Source organism: Brachionichthys hirsutus, chromosome 2, assembly GCF_040956055.1.
Source record: "Brachionichthys hirsutus isolate HB-005 chromosome 2, CSIRO-AGI_Bhir_v1, whole genome shotgun sequence".
NCBI classification, from domain to species: domain Eukaryota; kingdom Metazoa; phylum Chordata; class Actinopteri; order Lophiiformes; family Brachionichthyidae; genus Brachionichthys; species Brachionichthys hirsutus.
The window spans coordinates 10,752,576-10,768,205 of record NC_090898.1 but is presented as its reverse complement, the minus strand read 5'-3'; the positions used below and the strand labels follow the sequence as shown (position 1 = coordinate 10,768,205).

The following is a 15,630-nucleotide window of genomic DNA, read 5'->3' as shown; positions in this document are numbered from 1 at the left end:
ATGAGGAAGAGGAAATACTATTTGGACTCAGATTCAGTCGCTGCACTGTTCTCATTGTATTTCTGATGATCCCTGAAATAGAGAATATGCAAGTAAACATGATGCTGGCCTGGGCTCTCCAACAGACGCGTGCTTTGTGCAATAAAAGAGTATTTGATTTATTTTACAAGATTCAACCGCTCTTGTAACTCAAGTCATTTTTGTAAAGCTTTTTGTTGCAGCAAACATTCCCATGCGTTCATGTTGTGCTGCGGTTCCAGTGCTTCAGACAGAGTTCACGGAGGCTCTGAACTGTCTACCTGGGACAACTGTCAAGTTGTGGGAGGCACGATGAGAATTTAAAAGAGGCGAGAAGTGCGTGCAGCAGTTTGCGTTGCTTCTTAATTGATACAGATGTCTAATTACTGCACTTTAAATGGAGAGATACAAATAAGCATCGCCGATTAGCTGATACTAGAGGCAAATCATTATTCCAATCATTAGCGATTTGGAACACTTCAGATTGCTGCGCTGATGGTGGAGATTAAGAACTATCGGGTTGTTGTCATCTTCCTGACAATTGGGCAGATCTTAGCAGAAATAAACACAGATTCGTTGTGGGGGGGGGGGGTATGCTCATGACTCGAGTCTGGAGATTTAACCACATCCTTTATGCGTTCACATCACATTTTTGGAACTGGATCCCTTTTTTAGAAAACGCACTTCTTTTTGTCATTTTGTATACCTGAGTTAACTTAACCCAATCATTAAACCATGTCCTTGAACTGACGGTAAAGTCACTGATAGTCGGAAAAGTCCTCGTGTCATTATTAAATACGGAGCTCAGAGTGATCAATAGTAAATTGTGCTTCTAGCTCCAACATAAGCAGGTTGAATTTTACTTGCAGATGCTCCTGAAATGTTTTACCTCAATACAGATCAAGGCGCTAGTCGTCAACCTTGGGAAGTCAAAGGATGCTAAGTACACCCCAGCCACACCAGGGACCAAATGGAGCGCCGTCCACGAGGAAAGCTGTCCCGACAGACGCCGGCGACTTCGTGGGGACAAAGCTTCGGGCCCTGGAGGAGCTCCCAACGCCTCAAGAACTCCATCTGCATTAGTTTAGACTGCACACACCCAGAGCGTCACCTGTTTGATCTACTGCCATCTGGCAGACTGAGAAGCATTTTCTCGCCCAGAGCTATAACTGCTCTGAATCTAATGAAGCCCCCCCAACCCCCCATAACATGTCTGATGGCCCCATAAACTCACATACATGCTGAACTTCATCGCTGCACGACGCAAACTGCGCTTTTGCTCCTCTGACACGATGCCAGTACTTTTAAACTTCACAGATGCTACTTTTGAACTTGCTTTCAACTGAAAGCGCTACTTTTTAATCCCATGCTGCTACTTCCAACATGCAGCAAATTGCTGAATGGAACATTGATATTTATTATTATTAATTAGTGAAATTAGTTTTTTTTTGCTGCTTATACAGCATTGCGGATTTGGTTTACTAATTACTTGGTACTGGTTAGCAGGTTGTATTACATGTATGTGTACATGCATGCATGCAAACAAGTACCCGTATGTACAGTTACAGTGTCACTACAATAGTTCAACTAAAAAGCTGATACTGTTAACACTAAACCAACATTTAATTAGATGAGTAGCTCCCTGTAATGTGCGATTGTTTTATGACAGATGATGGTGAATCAATTGTGGAACCAACAGTGGATGTTCAGAGGAATTTATTATTCTATCTACTTAAATGTTTCATTAAAAAAAACTATTATATGTACACCAAGAGAAAGTTGAATCACGGGCCGTAATTGCAGCTCATGTTCTCCAGTAAATGTTGAACTCTTTCTGCTACAGTACAAGCGAGCGCTTTGAGACAGCATGTTAAATTGGGAACACCAGGTTAAAAAGTGATGCACACACAATCCCAAAATATGGACAGACATGACCCCTTCTTTCATCCCTCAATCTAGTTTGTGAGGGGACAGATTTTCCTTAAAAACGTTTTTTAATATGTTTTTAACATATCATGTAGAAACAATCCCTGCATTTGAATGTATGCTCTTCACCATATTGCAACTTGAAGATGACTTCAAAACGCCTCAAAAACAAAATCGTCTGAAATAACGAAAGGGGATGACTTATTTGCAGCGCAACAGCGCCACCTGCTGGAGGGATTGTACACCGCAAACAAAACAATCAGAACTACTTCAGTCCAGAGCAATAAGGCTTTATTTGGGGATGTGAGGAAGTGATGACAGGTGATAGTTTTCATCTCAGAGGTCAGAAAGTACGCAGGTCTACAGACATATGCAGCACAAATGAAGATAAACATGTAAACGCACAATTGCTTCTACTTGTAATTTATTTTGAGATTTATTTTATGTGTTTAAATCTACATCAGTACCATTTAACATGCAAAGGTATATGTTTTGAAAGTCCATCTAATCTGAGTTGGTTTTATCTCTCTTATGGTCTTGCTGCCTGGTTTGATGACTGTGTCACAGATCACAAGAAGAAAAGCTATACGTAAAAAACCATGCAGGCAGAAGTTTGATTCGATAACAGTGACCTTTACTGGTGAAATGACAACGCTATACTACACTGCTCAGTGACACCTGCAGAACGAGGAAATGTAGACCGTGTGCTTCAGTGTGGGATGGATCTTAAAAATAAATGAATGCACATTTTACTTAAAACCAGGAGGACGATGTTAAAGGTAACGGGGGGAAAAGAAAGTACGAGGAAAGGCAATTAAGATGGCCAGAGACAGCTGAAGAATGGTACCGATTCTTTAAAGCTTCGGATGCATGTCTGAACGCAGCGCATTTCTTCACAGGATCGAATGGCACTTCTTAGTTTTGATTTCACAGCTTTTCATTTAGAACGCTTGGATGCATTTACACATTCCATCTGAACATGAAATCTGAACTCGGCTGATAAATAAAACTGGCACAGAGTGGTGAAAAGGCCACAATGTCAGAGAAGGAGTGGTAAAACGGGAGTGGACAAGGATCAAAACGGAATGTGGCCTTTTCACAGTGTCGTCATAAGGTGTAGGGGCTGAGGCTGGCTGACAGAGGCTAACAAAAAAAAGAAATTAAGCCACGTGTTTCCCAAAAGGAAACATCCGCACATTCCTCAAGTATTTGTCATTCAACAGGGAAATACAGCAATTAAAAAAATAACAAAGCAAAGAACCAGGTGGGCTTAGAAGCGCAGGAGCCATTCCCTGGACCTGAGCTTGCTCTGACTATGTACAAGTATGGATAAAGTGAACTATATGGCCACGCCCGAACGAGCACAAGTCAGCCAACAACCTGATCTCATCTTTCATTCATCCCCCCCCCCCATTTATTCTCAGACTAAATATAAACAGCATCCCCGGTCACACGTGTGTTAGCATCCCCCACTAAAAATAGATCAATTTAGTCTTATTCAAGCACAGCCAAATAGTGTGGAGGGTTTGTGCAGGTGAACAAGGATGGCAAGTATAAATTCCATCTTTATATACAATAAAATAAAGCAAGTCACAGTGGCTAGTTGGGAGTTTTTCCCCTTTTCCGTTGAGTTCATCCGATCTTCCCGTCTTAATGCGATGAAATGACGGCGTGATTTAGAGGACCCGGGATCTCTTGCTGGCCAGTGAGCCGTGCTGAAAGAAGAGAGGACGCCGTTAAATCAAACATAGCAGCATAGTGTAACTGTTAGTGTAATATAGCACAGCAAACAGGCCTTTTCAGAACATTCACGGTTATAGCCGTGTCATATCAAGATTGAGTATGCGCTTCCTTTTTTATGGCCTACCTTGGCCTGCTTATAAAAGTGGGGGGCCAGCTCCACCAACCAGGATGACTCGACAGCAGTCACGTCACGCATGTAGTATTTTGCAGTCTGCACCACTTCATTGAAAACAACCCTGGCCATTTAAAAACAGAATAAATGTTAACGCACGTCAATTTCGGCTTCATCCCACCATGAGACGAAAGGAAAAGAAAACGTGCAGTGGCACCATGAAGGAAAATGAACCGACCACTTGGGAGGTTTCTCCCCAAACAGCACCGAGTTGGGGTGAATCTGAAGCTCCCGATCATCCCGTAAAGTCCTGGCAGAGCGAATCGGTGTGAGTGTTTCATGAACAATGCATTGGTGCTGGGAAAACGTCCGGCTATCTAACGCTCACCGGTAGGAGCCAGAATGGTGAATGCGGGCCGCGTTGGAAAAGAACCCCAATACGATGCACCTCAAGATCACATCAGGGTCACCTTGTCAATATAAAGCAGCAATTAGCACGTGAAATTAACAATAGAGGGCGATGGGAAAAGGTTTCACATTATTGTCATACAAAGATTACATTTCTTTATATACACCAGACGCTGACCTCATCCGACACAAAGCTGAGTCATACCTTCACTGGAAGTCCACGGCACCTTAAACTTGTTCATGAGACGCCGGAGCTGCTCTCGTACCGTCACAGCCCGCAGCAGGCCCTTGTAGTTGAGGAAGTGTTCCTTGCACCACTGGGAGCTCTTCTGGTGCTGCAGGAAACAATTAAGTCTTATCGGAATTAACATTTGAGGCTTTCACAAGCGCCGCACGCCGTCGCTACTGTCACCGCCTGAGCTATGAAGTCTAAATACAGCAGGCACTTCCAACTGTACCTTAATGAATGCTTCGTATACATTGAGCATGGTGAGGTGGTCTCCCTCAGCCACTGCAAATTTCCTGTGTTCTCTGGCCTGAAGGGTGAAAAAGCAAACCCAAATCCAACACGACCCTTCCATTGCCTTTCAATCTGCTTTATGCCTCCTTAGATTTAGTAAAAAACAGAAGCGCAGCATTTTGTAGCTCTCACAACTCTTCAGGGAAGCAACAGAAAGGCCAAGGAATAAATGAATGAATCCGAAAAGCTTGGTTCCCACTCACGGAAGGCTTCTTCTGATTGGGTGGAACCAGAAATACATTCTGAATCTGCATCATGGCTGCAATGGTAACGATCTCTTTGGAGCAGCCGGAGTCTCCTGACTCCAATAGCATCTTGGCAAACATGGGGCTGAGGGGAAACTCCGCCATCCGCACGCCCATGGGATCAGTCAAGCGGCCGTAATGGTCCAAACCTGCCAACGGGACAGAGAACGTGTTCAGATTGGTCCTCGTCTGGCGAGGACACTTCAGCTTGTGGATGGTTGCTTCACCGAATTTTTACAAAGTTTTCCAAGTTGAAGGACAGGTTTATGGTTTATGGCTTCCTACCTCCCAGAGCGTAGAGCAGCTCCAGAGCCTGAACCATGGTCTGGGCTGGCGGAGGCTGCAAGAAGCACAACACATTTACATCTTTAAAAGCACAAGCACACGCAAAGACTTTTATAGACTCTATGCATTTTTACCCCAGAGGCCAAGAGTCATTTTCGCTAATTAAAACGTAAAGTTTAATTCCTCTCACAGTGGGTGAAAACATCACAGCCACCCCGTGGATTGCGTAAGTGAGCTACTCACAGAAAGGAAGCTGAACCGCAGCACGTTGTCGATGCCTAATGCTTTGAGCTGCAGGATGACAGGAGCTAAATTGGTGCGTTGCATCTCTGGCACAGTAGAGGCAGGCAGTTTCTCAAAATCCTCCTCTGAGGAAAGGAGCAGAGGCAATAAGAAAAAGGCTGGGAATGACATGGTGGGGGCTGCATCACATTTTCTTAAACACCCCATCTTTGCTTTATCCTATCGAGCTCAAGCATACCCGTGTAGAGCCTGAAGCATTTCCCCGGGCGATTCCGTCCCGCCCTCCCGGCCCTCTGGCTCGCCGATGCCTTGGAGATGGGAGTGACCACCAGCGATTCAATGGCATTGCAAGGATTGTAGGCCCGCAGCTTCACAAACGCGCAGTCAATGACGAAGACGACACCATTTATGGTGATGGAGGTCTCTGCAATATTAGTGGCGACCACAACCTGGAAGGAAGAAGGAGACAGAAAGAAGTCGTACGTTTGTCTGAATGACCAAACGGTTTCCTCCCGTTTCCTCGCTGGGATGTTTACTGTGATCCTTCTCTGGGTTTTTTCCACTCTAGCTTTTGTTGCTTACATAACGCAATCTCGAGGCCAAATGTATAATTATTTGCAGCCACTTTTGAGTGCTACCGATTAGCTTCTTGGCAATTAGAACATCAAAACCAAAGCGCTGTTTTCTTCACAAACGGCTCCACGTTTACCTTGCGGACGGAGGAGGACAACCGCTCAAAGACCTTCATCTGCTCTGCGTAAGGTAGACCAGCGTACATGGGCAAAATTCTCAGGTGCTTCTTCATGCCATATCGTGACAGAGTCCTGGCCTGTTCCTTCAGGAGAGACACCACTTTCTCCACCTCTTCCTAAAGAGGAAAAGACGGGGGACGAGGAATAAGGAATAGCCATAATGCAATAGCAAACAGTTAACTGTCAAAACATGAGTCATCAATGACTTTGTAATATTAAATACATGTATACCGACCTGCCCAGTGAGAAAAGCCAGGACGTCGCCATCGTCCTCCGTCTCGTGGATCTTCAGCACCGTCTCTACCGTGGCCTTCACGTAGTCTGGGACGGGACTGGCACCAAATAAAAGGATCCAAGGGTTCGAACCACATATAAAAAAATCTGCCGCCTTTTTCCTGAGACCGCATCAAGTGTGTCGACTACCTGACAGTGTAGAAGAAGTCCACTGGAAAGGTGCGTCCTTCCACCGTCAGGATTCCACAAGTGTCCTTGCTGGGATCCCCGGACTCGTTCAAGTTGAAGAAGTCATGGAATTTCTTCAGATAACAATTGTATATTTAGAAAATAGGATAGAGATGAGACTTGAGCTCTCACTCAAGCTGCCATCAGAACAGGTATTTATATTACAGTATGTCCACAGATCGGTGCAATGGGGTCCCATGTGGAGGGTCTCTCATCTTAGTGATGATGCAGTCACCTTGGCATCCAGAGTCGCAGAGGCCACAATCACCCTGAGGTCTCGCCGCTTTTTCTGAATCTGAATGGAAGAACACAAAAAACAAAAAACACTCTGAACAGATTAGCCGCGCGAGAGATTAAGAAGAAAAGACAACTTTGTAGGACTATTTCCAGGTTAGAAAACAATTTGTTTCACTGAGGGAAACGGCTCCAAGTACCTTCTTTAATAGTCCGATGGCTATGTCTGTATACAGGGTTCTCTCGTGGGCTTCATCTAGCATCAGCACACTGAGAGGAAGAGCACAATAAAAAGCATTAGAGTGAATCCAACCTAGTGCTGAAACAGAAACGAATCCACACGTCTAATTATCACCCCCGCGATGTTTTTTCACCACAGGAAAGACACTGATGTGCGTTACGCAGACCCTAACTAATGCCTTATTTGCATATCACATACCTATATTTTTTCAAGAGAGGATCAGCCATCATCTCACGCACCAGCATCCCGTCTGTAACGAACTGAAGCAAACAAGCTTAAGCGTCTACTGGACCGCTCACAATCAAGACTCGGCCAATCCGCGGTGGAAGTACCTTGATCCTCGTGGCATGGGGATCAGAGCAGTCGTCAAATCGGATGGTGTAGCCCACCTCGTGTCCCAGCAGGGCCCCCCGTTCCTCTGCTACGCGGTTGGCTACCTGTCAGCAGGAAAGAGGGAGGAAAAATAGAATCGAACACGTGTCCCTTGCGTGTGAACTAAATGTCTTGCACTGGAATGGCATTGTGCGGCCGTAGACTTACGGAGATGGCAGCCACACGGCGAGGCTGCGTCACGCCGATCACCTTCCCCTCGGCCGCCCATCCGGCCTCCAGCAGGTACTGGAAGAAGTCGGAGAGCAGATCAAAGTAGAAGGTGAGTACAAAGTGTGCGATTTAGGCAGTAATGTGGCAGAACAGCAGACGGTGCATCAATAAACTCCAGCTGGTGAGTCAAGAGAGACAGAAAGACAAGGTCATATAAAACCACTAAGAAGTTCTACCCTGAAAATTAAGACCTAGAAGTTGGACTCATTATTCATTTCAATAGTTTCATTAATGCCATTATTCTTCGTAAAGCTCAGTCTTTGTTGAATCAGCGCAGATTCAGTCGCACTTTGATCAGAGTGAGTCTGCAGAAGTATTTTATTACCAGCCACAAACAAAAGAGAGAAGTGGGATCTAGGAATGTTACATTCCATTTTTTTTGCATTTCCACGGTTACCATACAAGTAAGGTTTATGCTGTTGTACCTCAGTGTTGATTTGTCTCCAATTGAGTCATGATTCTTGGGGTCAATTTGACCCCTTTCAATGTTTATCATTTGAAAAATAGTCTACTTTTTTTTTTACACTTCATATTTCATGACTTTTCATAAATTGATGGGTACAATTGATTAAGCATAAAATTATCATGATGTTTTTTTTGTTCCTCTGGGGGTCCCAAGCCGTTTCATCTGTGTTCATATTATCAACCTTCGGTGTCAAAAGACCAGTTGTGAGGTTTTTCTTTCAAATGAGAGCCTCTGTTGTTGTTTACTGGTGCAGATTGTGTTTATTTTGAAAAAGTTATTATGTAGTGTCTTTAGTGAAAAGCAGCTTTAAGAATGTGGTCACGTATAAAGGAACAAGTAACACAATTTTCTGCAGCACATAAGTTCATTTAGTAACTTTCCGACATTGGTGGCGCTATTTAAACACTCATTATCTTGTGATCTTCTCCTAAAAACCTGCAGATCCAGATTCAGTGTTCTTGGATCAGAACATACGTTTTCATTCCACTGTAATAAAATGTTGAAAGCCCGTCTCCTGACCTGAGGTATCTGTGTCGTCTTCCCACATCCCGTCTCACCCACGATGATGACAGTCTGGTAGCTCTCCACCAAGTATAAGATACTGTTTCTGTGCTAATTAGGGGGGGGGGGGGGGGGAGAGAAATAAGAACAAATAGAAAACACCAATAACAGACACACAACCAACCCCCCCTGTAGTTAGAGGGACTGGAACCTTAAAGACGGGGAGCTTCTGTCGCTGCTTCTCTATTGAGAGGGCGGTGTGGGGGTTGAAGATGACGGGGGACCCGGTGGTCTCTGTGTTGAGCGTCCGCTCCTCTGAGATCCCCGGCGCCTCAGTCCCTGAAGCAGAACGAGACGATGAAGGTGAAGATGAGGCGTTTTTTTTTTTGTTTTTTTTTAATGTGATGCAGGTTGATGTTTTAAACAACGCCCGTGGCTGACGTAACGACCTACAACGCAGTGAACGACACAGTCCACTAAGCGCCACTTGGATGCTGTGCATTCACAGCTTTTGTATTTTCTCCGCCGTGCTAACGTTAGCCGAAGCAGGACGCAGAGATCACGCAGAGATCACGCAGCGGCCGTGAACGCAGCTGCGGCCAAAACCGAGACCGACAGCGGCGACGCGACGCGCCTTTGGACACGCACCGTGAAAACACGTTGCATGTCTCCGTTACACGTTTATTCATCTTACCCGGCTTCCAAAATTTCATTGTGGCGAGGGGAGCCGCCATCTTGGCCACTACGTCACACATAAGGATTTGCAGATGACGTCACACTACTTCCGGAAGATTTTGGGAATTCTCACAGTGGGGTCGTCAACTTGAGTGCAACATGATTCGGTGCATCATGATTTTGCACGTAAATTCTGCATACGGTTATATTTACTCCAAATACATTTAAAATCTAATTAATTCTACTTTGATAAATAGTTCTATTTCTCGTACTTCAAATAACAAAGACAGACAATATCTTTGGAAATGGAGGCCAAATAAAGACCATACATTATTTAATGATTCTCAAAAGATTTGATCAGAAAATACAATCCTTTCAAACACCAGCTGTTTATCTAATAGTATTATTACAACAACTGTTACTATAAAATACTGGGAAATATGCTGCATCAAACAAGATGTTACAAATACAAATAAATCTGTGTAATACAAGGTGGATTTGACAAATGGGACATGTAGAATTTACGGACAAGTTTAATTAATTTAAGTAAACAAAACATAAAAACAAGGGGTAAGACCTTGATCTGGAAAGTTATTTTCAATTATAATTACCCTCCTAACTATGGTCATTAATAAATGACACCTAGATGTACAAACAGTCATATCAGTCAACAGACCAGTAGATTAAATCTGCAAGCGTATGCATCCAAAAACATGCATGGCCCTCAACATTTGCTGTGAGGAAATCATTTAAATGGCCACAGTCGGTAACTAATTCTCAAGGATTAACAGATTAATATAATTGGCAAGACACCAACATAACCGTTTGACATCAGCTCATCACCAGCGTTTGGTTTTGATGTTAAAATGAGAACTTGAGTTGGAGTTAGTGACTAAATAGTTGATATTCTATTAATCCAAGGGAAATGCAGGTAACCAGCAGCATATACAACAATGTACACACACCAGCCACCGATGCATGATATAGACTAGAACATTCCATCGATAACGTTTGTGGAGTATATATAAGGACACCAGAGGGCCATGAGGACACCAGACCTCATGGAGTGTCGACAGACTTTATTCAAAATGCTGTTTCTAACTACTATGAAAAAATGAACGTTAAACTCTGACTTTCCAATCAATATTTCATGAAATGAAATGACTCCACCAAAAGCACGTACTGCAAAGGTGATTTACTGCCAGTTTATTTTGTCGGGTCCAGATAATTTTCTCGCAAAGGAAATCACCATTTTTGCAGTGGACTTTCCTCGGGGTGATCAAGCAACTAAATTCATCTTTTATGGGTTGTTTTATCCTCCTAACCTGACCCGTTTTGTCCTTAAAATAAAAGTCTCACATTCATGGACTAATTAATCCCTAATGAGAACACCGAATTTTCATTGCAGTCTAAAATCTGTCCTCTAGTCTTGCAAAATAGAAGAAAGGCCTGCAGTAAAATGACAGAGGAAAATAATCCTGTCATAAATACAGCAGCAACTAATCTCAGTTACTTCTTCTCCCCGTTAATTTTCTTCCAGAGATGACAATGAAGCGAGGAAGATGATATCAAACATGAAAAGCGCGATGCCCTTAAAAACAAACCCACAATTTAAGAGATGCACAGCATTTGAATTTGCCCTTCAAGGTAGTCTTGCAGGATTCCCATGATGCACTGCACACTGAAGAGTCACCGCATGTAGGAGCGTTGATGCCCCTCAAACAATGGAGTTCCTTTGTCTTGATATTTTATTTCAACAGAAATGTTTGTATTTAGTGTCCAATGGATTCTTCTCAGTCAAAATGTAGAGCTGTGTAAAAGATTATCCACACCACCTGCAACAAAGGGAAAATGGCAGGTCAGACACAAATAATCAGATTATGTGCAGCATGCCAAAGTGAGTATTGACAGACACCTGCGATCAATCAACAACGACCACTAAACTCTACAGACCCACAAACAATTACCGGTAAGCATCAACAAATGAAAAATGCTATTTTAATTAGGTCCTAAAAACATAGTCTTAGAATTCCCTTTGCCCCTCAAATTTTGAAGCTAAATGTCTGGTTTCTATAGTAAAAAAATAATAATAAAAATACAAAAAATAAAACCTCACATGTGACTGAACTACAATATAATAGTTAGTTGTTGTTTTTTTAAAAGGTTGAGGGCTAAAGTTAGCACAGGATGCTCATGGTATCTGCAAATCGTCCACCTGTCCCGCCCCATCGTACATCAACTTCCTCTTCCTAAAACATAGCGCTAAAGCCATAAACATTAGCATCCCCACCAGAAACAGAGCGAAAGATGTCATGAAGCCTTCTTTGGTGAGTTCCCACGTGCCACCGTACTCCTCCTCATCAATCTGCTGAAAGCTGCTGAAGTACACATAGAGGACGCCTGCGTTGATGATGCAGAATCTAAACATGTCAAAACAAGAAGATGTGAACTTTTATGTTTGAGTGGTTTCTTTTTTGTACAACCAGGTATGTAGAGACATTTAGGCTAGAAGCTTGGACTTACATGGCTATTCCCAGAAAGCCTTTCAATGGCGCAACACCCCATATCACACCGAGGATTACTGCAATAATTTGCCGAAGCCAGTAAATCACATCTAGAAACTCATCCTGAAAAAAAGAAACATGACAAAATTATGTAATGCAAGTACTGAACAATAGCGCAACTAAGATCGTTCTGTCAATTTATAACATGCATCACACTTGATTGGCTAATTCTTAACTGTTTTAACACAAGTAATTATTTAATAACTCGCCGAATACTTTCCACATTGAACCTTTACATGATTAACTGTTCTACCCCACAGTATGGGCCCAGAGATGTCTGCTCTGTTATGACATTTCTCATGCAATACATTTGTTTTGCATGTACGCCATCAAAGCATATCACATTCTGATGTAGGAAGTCAGGACTAGTTCAGATACACTTTCATAATAAAAAAAATCGGAATAATGCCTTTTTACAAATTGATGCGGATTGAAATAAATAGAACTCAATGTTTAACTAGAATTTGACTACTTTTACGTGTTTCTCATTCAAAATACTATCTCGTGTGGAATGTAAACTTAGCAAGTGAAGGAGAGTAACACACACAACCATTCAAAATAAAGTCTGCACTCTGCAGGCAAAATCTGTGACAAGTTTCCAATAAATTTAGGAAAAATGTCAAGCGCTCTCTGGCTCCAACCTCTCATGTGACCATTTTTTATTTTAAACAAGCTGCAAGGAAAAGAAAACTGATAAAAACAGGCGCTTCGTGCTTGTTTTTTCACGCCTTTATTCCCTCCGATTTGACAGCTAACCCGGCTAAATCAGATTAACCCTTAGCCGTAGCTTTAGCTTTAGCATGGCAGCTAGCTCCAGTTATCCATTACAGCGTAGGCCTGGTTGTAAATGAGTAGCACACATAATGTCCGGGCAGCGAACGGCGACTGGTTGATATTTTTAAAGGGCATCTGGACTGACCTTCTCTTCCCAAACAGCGTTACCGTTGAAGGCTTTGCTCCATGTGGGCTGCTTTACGCCCCCATTCAGCAGGTGACTTTCTTCTTTCCGCTTCGAGCCGCTCGTCATTCTCCGATGTTTCCTTTTATTTACAGAAGTCGAAAAGTTCAAATACAAATCTGACGACACCCCCAGCGACGTCCAGAGTAGGAATGTACGTAGGAGGGTATTAGGAGATAGTACGCTACGCTGAGTTGACAAATTCCAATAGCTACGATGCTAACCCCCCCCCCCCTAAAAAAAAAGTCCATTAAGCGCATGCGCATGATTCTTTCACCCCAGCTACCAATAGCCAATCAAAGAGTGCAACGTTCCTGCGATGCCATTGTTAAAAATTGACTCTAAAGAATTGACAGCGAACCCTAGTGGTTAGGGAATGTAAAGCGTTCATTACTATCATAATGACTTTCAGCGTGGACGAAGTGTTATAAGGATTACGGTGAATGAACAGCTCAGATTTTAAGAATGTTCAGATTCTGGAAAATACTGTATATTAATAAAGCAAAATAAATGATTTGATGGGCAAGCAGTATATCTGCAGTATTTACACTCGATCTCAGGAACCATGGAATCTTTTTGGATAATTTATTTTAATGACAAATGGAGAATACATTTGACTTAGCTGTACACAGCCCGCTTCGTCTCTCTCTCTCTCGTAATAGGATTAAACGAAAAAAGTGAGTAAAAAGGAGACCAAACAATGTTTTTTGGTCGGGGTGTACTAATGTAACAAGGAGGGGAGTTTGGACATAACATTAGAAAACAGAACCCAGAAGAAGCTGGAAGTCGTGGGAGTCCGGTATGAACAGGATAGGATCTCATTCATTGTGTCTTATTGTTATTACAGTATATTACAATTGGGTTGATGATTGATTAATGAACATGAGCCACATCAGAACAAACAAACGGTCTCTTTTTTTGTAAATAGTTTGACACAGTTGTCGTCTATTGGACATCAGACCAAATCATGAATCATGAAATCAGTTTGTCCTGAGGTTGCTGTGCTAATATAATTTTCTGCTTCTATTGCAATGTCAGTTTTCCTTAAATGTCAGAATTGATTTCTTAATTCATTTAAGGACTTTCATAAAGATGTAATATGATTTGCATTGATTGATTATATTAATATTTTTGCAAACCTTTTTTACATGAAACTGCTATTGTCAGAAATATTAAATATTCCACGTCACTGAAGTAGTGCTTGAAATGGTGTTTATTAGATTGAGACATAAAACTTAACATAAATATAAACACATGCTAAAATTTGCAACACAAGGCTGTTTGGCAAACCTTTATTCATGCATAAAACTAAAGATTGTATTATGACAAAACACTGAGAAATTTCATAAAATAATGGACTCTCGATCAGCTAGCGTTCCCTCTAAGGTGCGATCGTGCGTAATTACGCACAGCTGATACGGTCTTCGCGCAGTGAAAATCTACGTTGTGCACAAAAAAAAATCAAACCTGTACCAGATGTTGAAGTGGTACTGATTGCTCCTTGGGAACTTTTATAAGTTGCCCCCCCCCCCCCCCCCCCCCCCCTCCCTCTATAGTGACAAGTTAAATTTGTGGGCTTTGTCTAAGATTATTTTTCAGAACATACCTCAAATACAGTTCGCAAAACTCTATGTACAAAACCCCATATCCCGGAGGCGTGTCTTTTGAGATGCGGCGGGGGGGGGGGGGGGGGGGGGAATTTTCATTTTTCATTTGATTTGATTTTCTCAGACATGTGATCAATAAAATCGAAATTTTCAGGGGAAATAATGTCTGCAAGATTATCCTGTTGATGTTGTTGTTTTAATGGACTGCATGCTTTGGGTAGAACATAATAAAGATTTAATCTGTGGTACTTCAGGTATTACACACTGTACTGTACATATGCGTATATAACCAGCCGCTCTCCAGCGATGCTGTGTACTGTCTCTTTAAGAGAGGTCACCTGGGACGGGGGGGGGGGGGGGTACAGGTGTGCGTTCACTCTAATATCCCGTTAAAAACCGGTCGAGGGCTTTATGATGCTTTTCTCCGACGGTCCCCTTGCTGCGTTGGGACGCCGTCAGGACGGGATGTCGGACCCGGTGCTGCTCGCTACGCAGTGGAGCTCACGCTCTCACGCCAACGCCACCGTCAGTGACGTCAGCGTCACGTGTCCGTCTCTTCCCTCGGTACGTCGGTCGTGTTTTCTTCTCCCTCCGCTGCCTGCTTTAACATCGGGAGCTCGTCGACATAAACAGGCGCACGGACAGGGAGGGGGGGGGCGCCTTTGTTGGGACAGGTCTGACTCCAGTCCCCGTTTATCAGCGGCCGATGGGCCGATGGGCCGATGGACGGATCGGGTGGGAGGGGGGGGGGGGGGCTTCCACCTACAAGTTAGACCAGCAGTGAAGCCCGAAGCTCCCGTCACTTTCTGCCTCCACTGAGCCTCCGTCATTATGAACTTTTAATTCGCACGCTGCGCGCGCAGTGAGGATCTCCGAGCCGCCGAGGTGAGTGTGTTTTTAATGATAAAGTGTGCCCCCCCCCTCCCAAACTTGTGTGCGCTATTGCGGAGCCTTTACCTTTGCGTGCTGCGCGCAGAGGCTCAAAGCCGGATTGGCCGGCTTACATGTCGCCTGCTTAAAATGGCGACAGCCGACGGGCAAAGGGAAAGAGAGAGAGAGAGGGGGGA

At 43.3% G+C, this 15,630-nt stretch overlaps 2 protein-coding genes across 2 annotated transcripts; both read right to left on the bottom strand.

The window, feature by feature from the left end:
- Positions 1 to 3,354: 3,354 nt before the first annotated feature.
- On the bottom strand, positions 3,355 to 9,493 carry dhx35 (DEAH-box helicase 35). Its single transcript, XM_068744043.1, has 21 exons — positions 9,454 to 9,493; positions 8,971 to 9,098; positions 8,778 to 8,870; positions 7,730 to 7,807; positions 7,522 to 7,626; positions 7,388 to 7,449; positions 7,149 to 7,218; positions 6,950 to 7,009; positions 6,676 to 6,788; positions 6,488 to 6,584; positions 6,210 to 6,368; positions 5,739 to 5,949; positions 5,501 to 5,625; positions 5,258 to 5,312; positions 4,931 to 5,121; positions 4,666 to 4,743; positions 4,413 to 4,542; positions 4,188 to 4,269; positions 4,038 to 4,109; positions 3,812 to 3,923; positions 3,355 to 3,659 (listed from the first exon to the last, which is right to left on the bottom strand). The coding sequence occupies exons 1-21, from the start codon at positions 9,491 to 9,493 to the stop codon at positions 3,621 to 3,623; spliced, it is 2,100 nt and encodes a 699-aa protein (XP_068600144.1). The 3' UTR covers positions 3,355 to 3,620.
- A 255-nt stretch (positions 9,494 to 9,748) lies between these two features.
- On the bottom strand, positions 9,749 to 13,163 carry rab5if (RAB5 interacting factor). The gene is made up of 4 exons (XM_068749189.1): positions 12,918 to 13,163; positions 11,958 to 12,061; positions 11,725 to 11,854; positions 9,749 to 11,269 (listed from the first exon to the last, which is right to left on the bottom strand). Exons 1-4 carry the CDS (start codon positions 13,023 to 13,025, stop codon positions 11,228 to 11,230), a joined length of 384 nt encoding a protein of 127 aa, XP_068605290.1. The 5' UTR covers positions 13,026 to 13,163; the 3' UTR covers positions 9,749 to 11,227.
- Positions 13,164 to 15,630: the final 2,467 nt, after the last annotated feature.

Excerpts from the sequence above, each read along its gene's own strand:
- dhx35 (XM_068744043.1), bottom strand. The coding sequence starts at position 9,493 with ATGGCGGCTCCCCTCGCCACAATGAAATTTTGGAAGCCGG. Across the intron at positions 7,450-7,521 it reads CCCATGCCACGAGGATCAAG|TTCGTTACAGACGGGATGCT; the intron begins GTACTTCCACCG and ends TGTTTGCTTCAG. Across the intron at positions 6,789-6,949 it reads CTGCGACTCTGGATGCCAAG|AAATTCCATGACTTCTTCAA; the intron begins GTGACTGCATCA and ends TGTTATCTGAAG.
- rab5if (XM_068749189.1), bottom strand. The coding sequence starts at position 13,025 with ATGACGAGCGGCTCGAAGCGGAAAGAAGAAAGTCACCTGCTGAATGGG. Across the intron at positions 12,062-12,917 it reads ACGCTGTTTGGGAAGAGAAG|GATGAGTTTCTAGATGTGAT; the intron begins GTCAGTCCAGAT and ends TCTTTTTTTCAG. Across the intron at positions 11,270-11,724 it reads CATCTTTCGCTCTGTTTCTG|GTGGTGTGGATAATCTTTTA; the intron begins GTGGGGATGCTA and ends CCTTTGTTGCAG.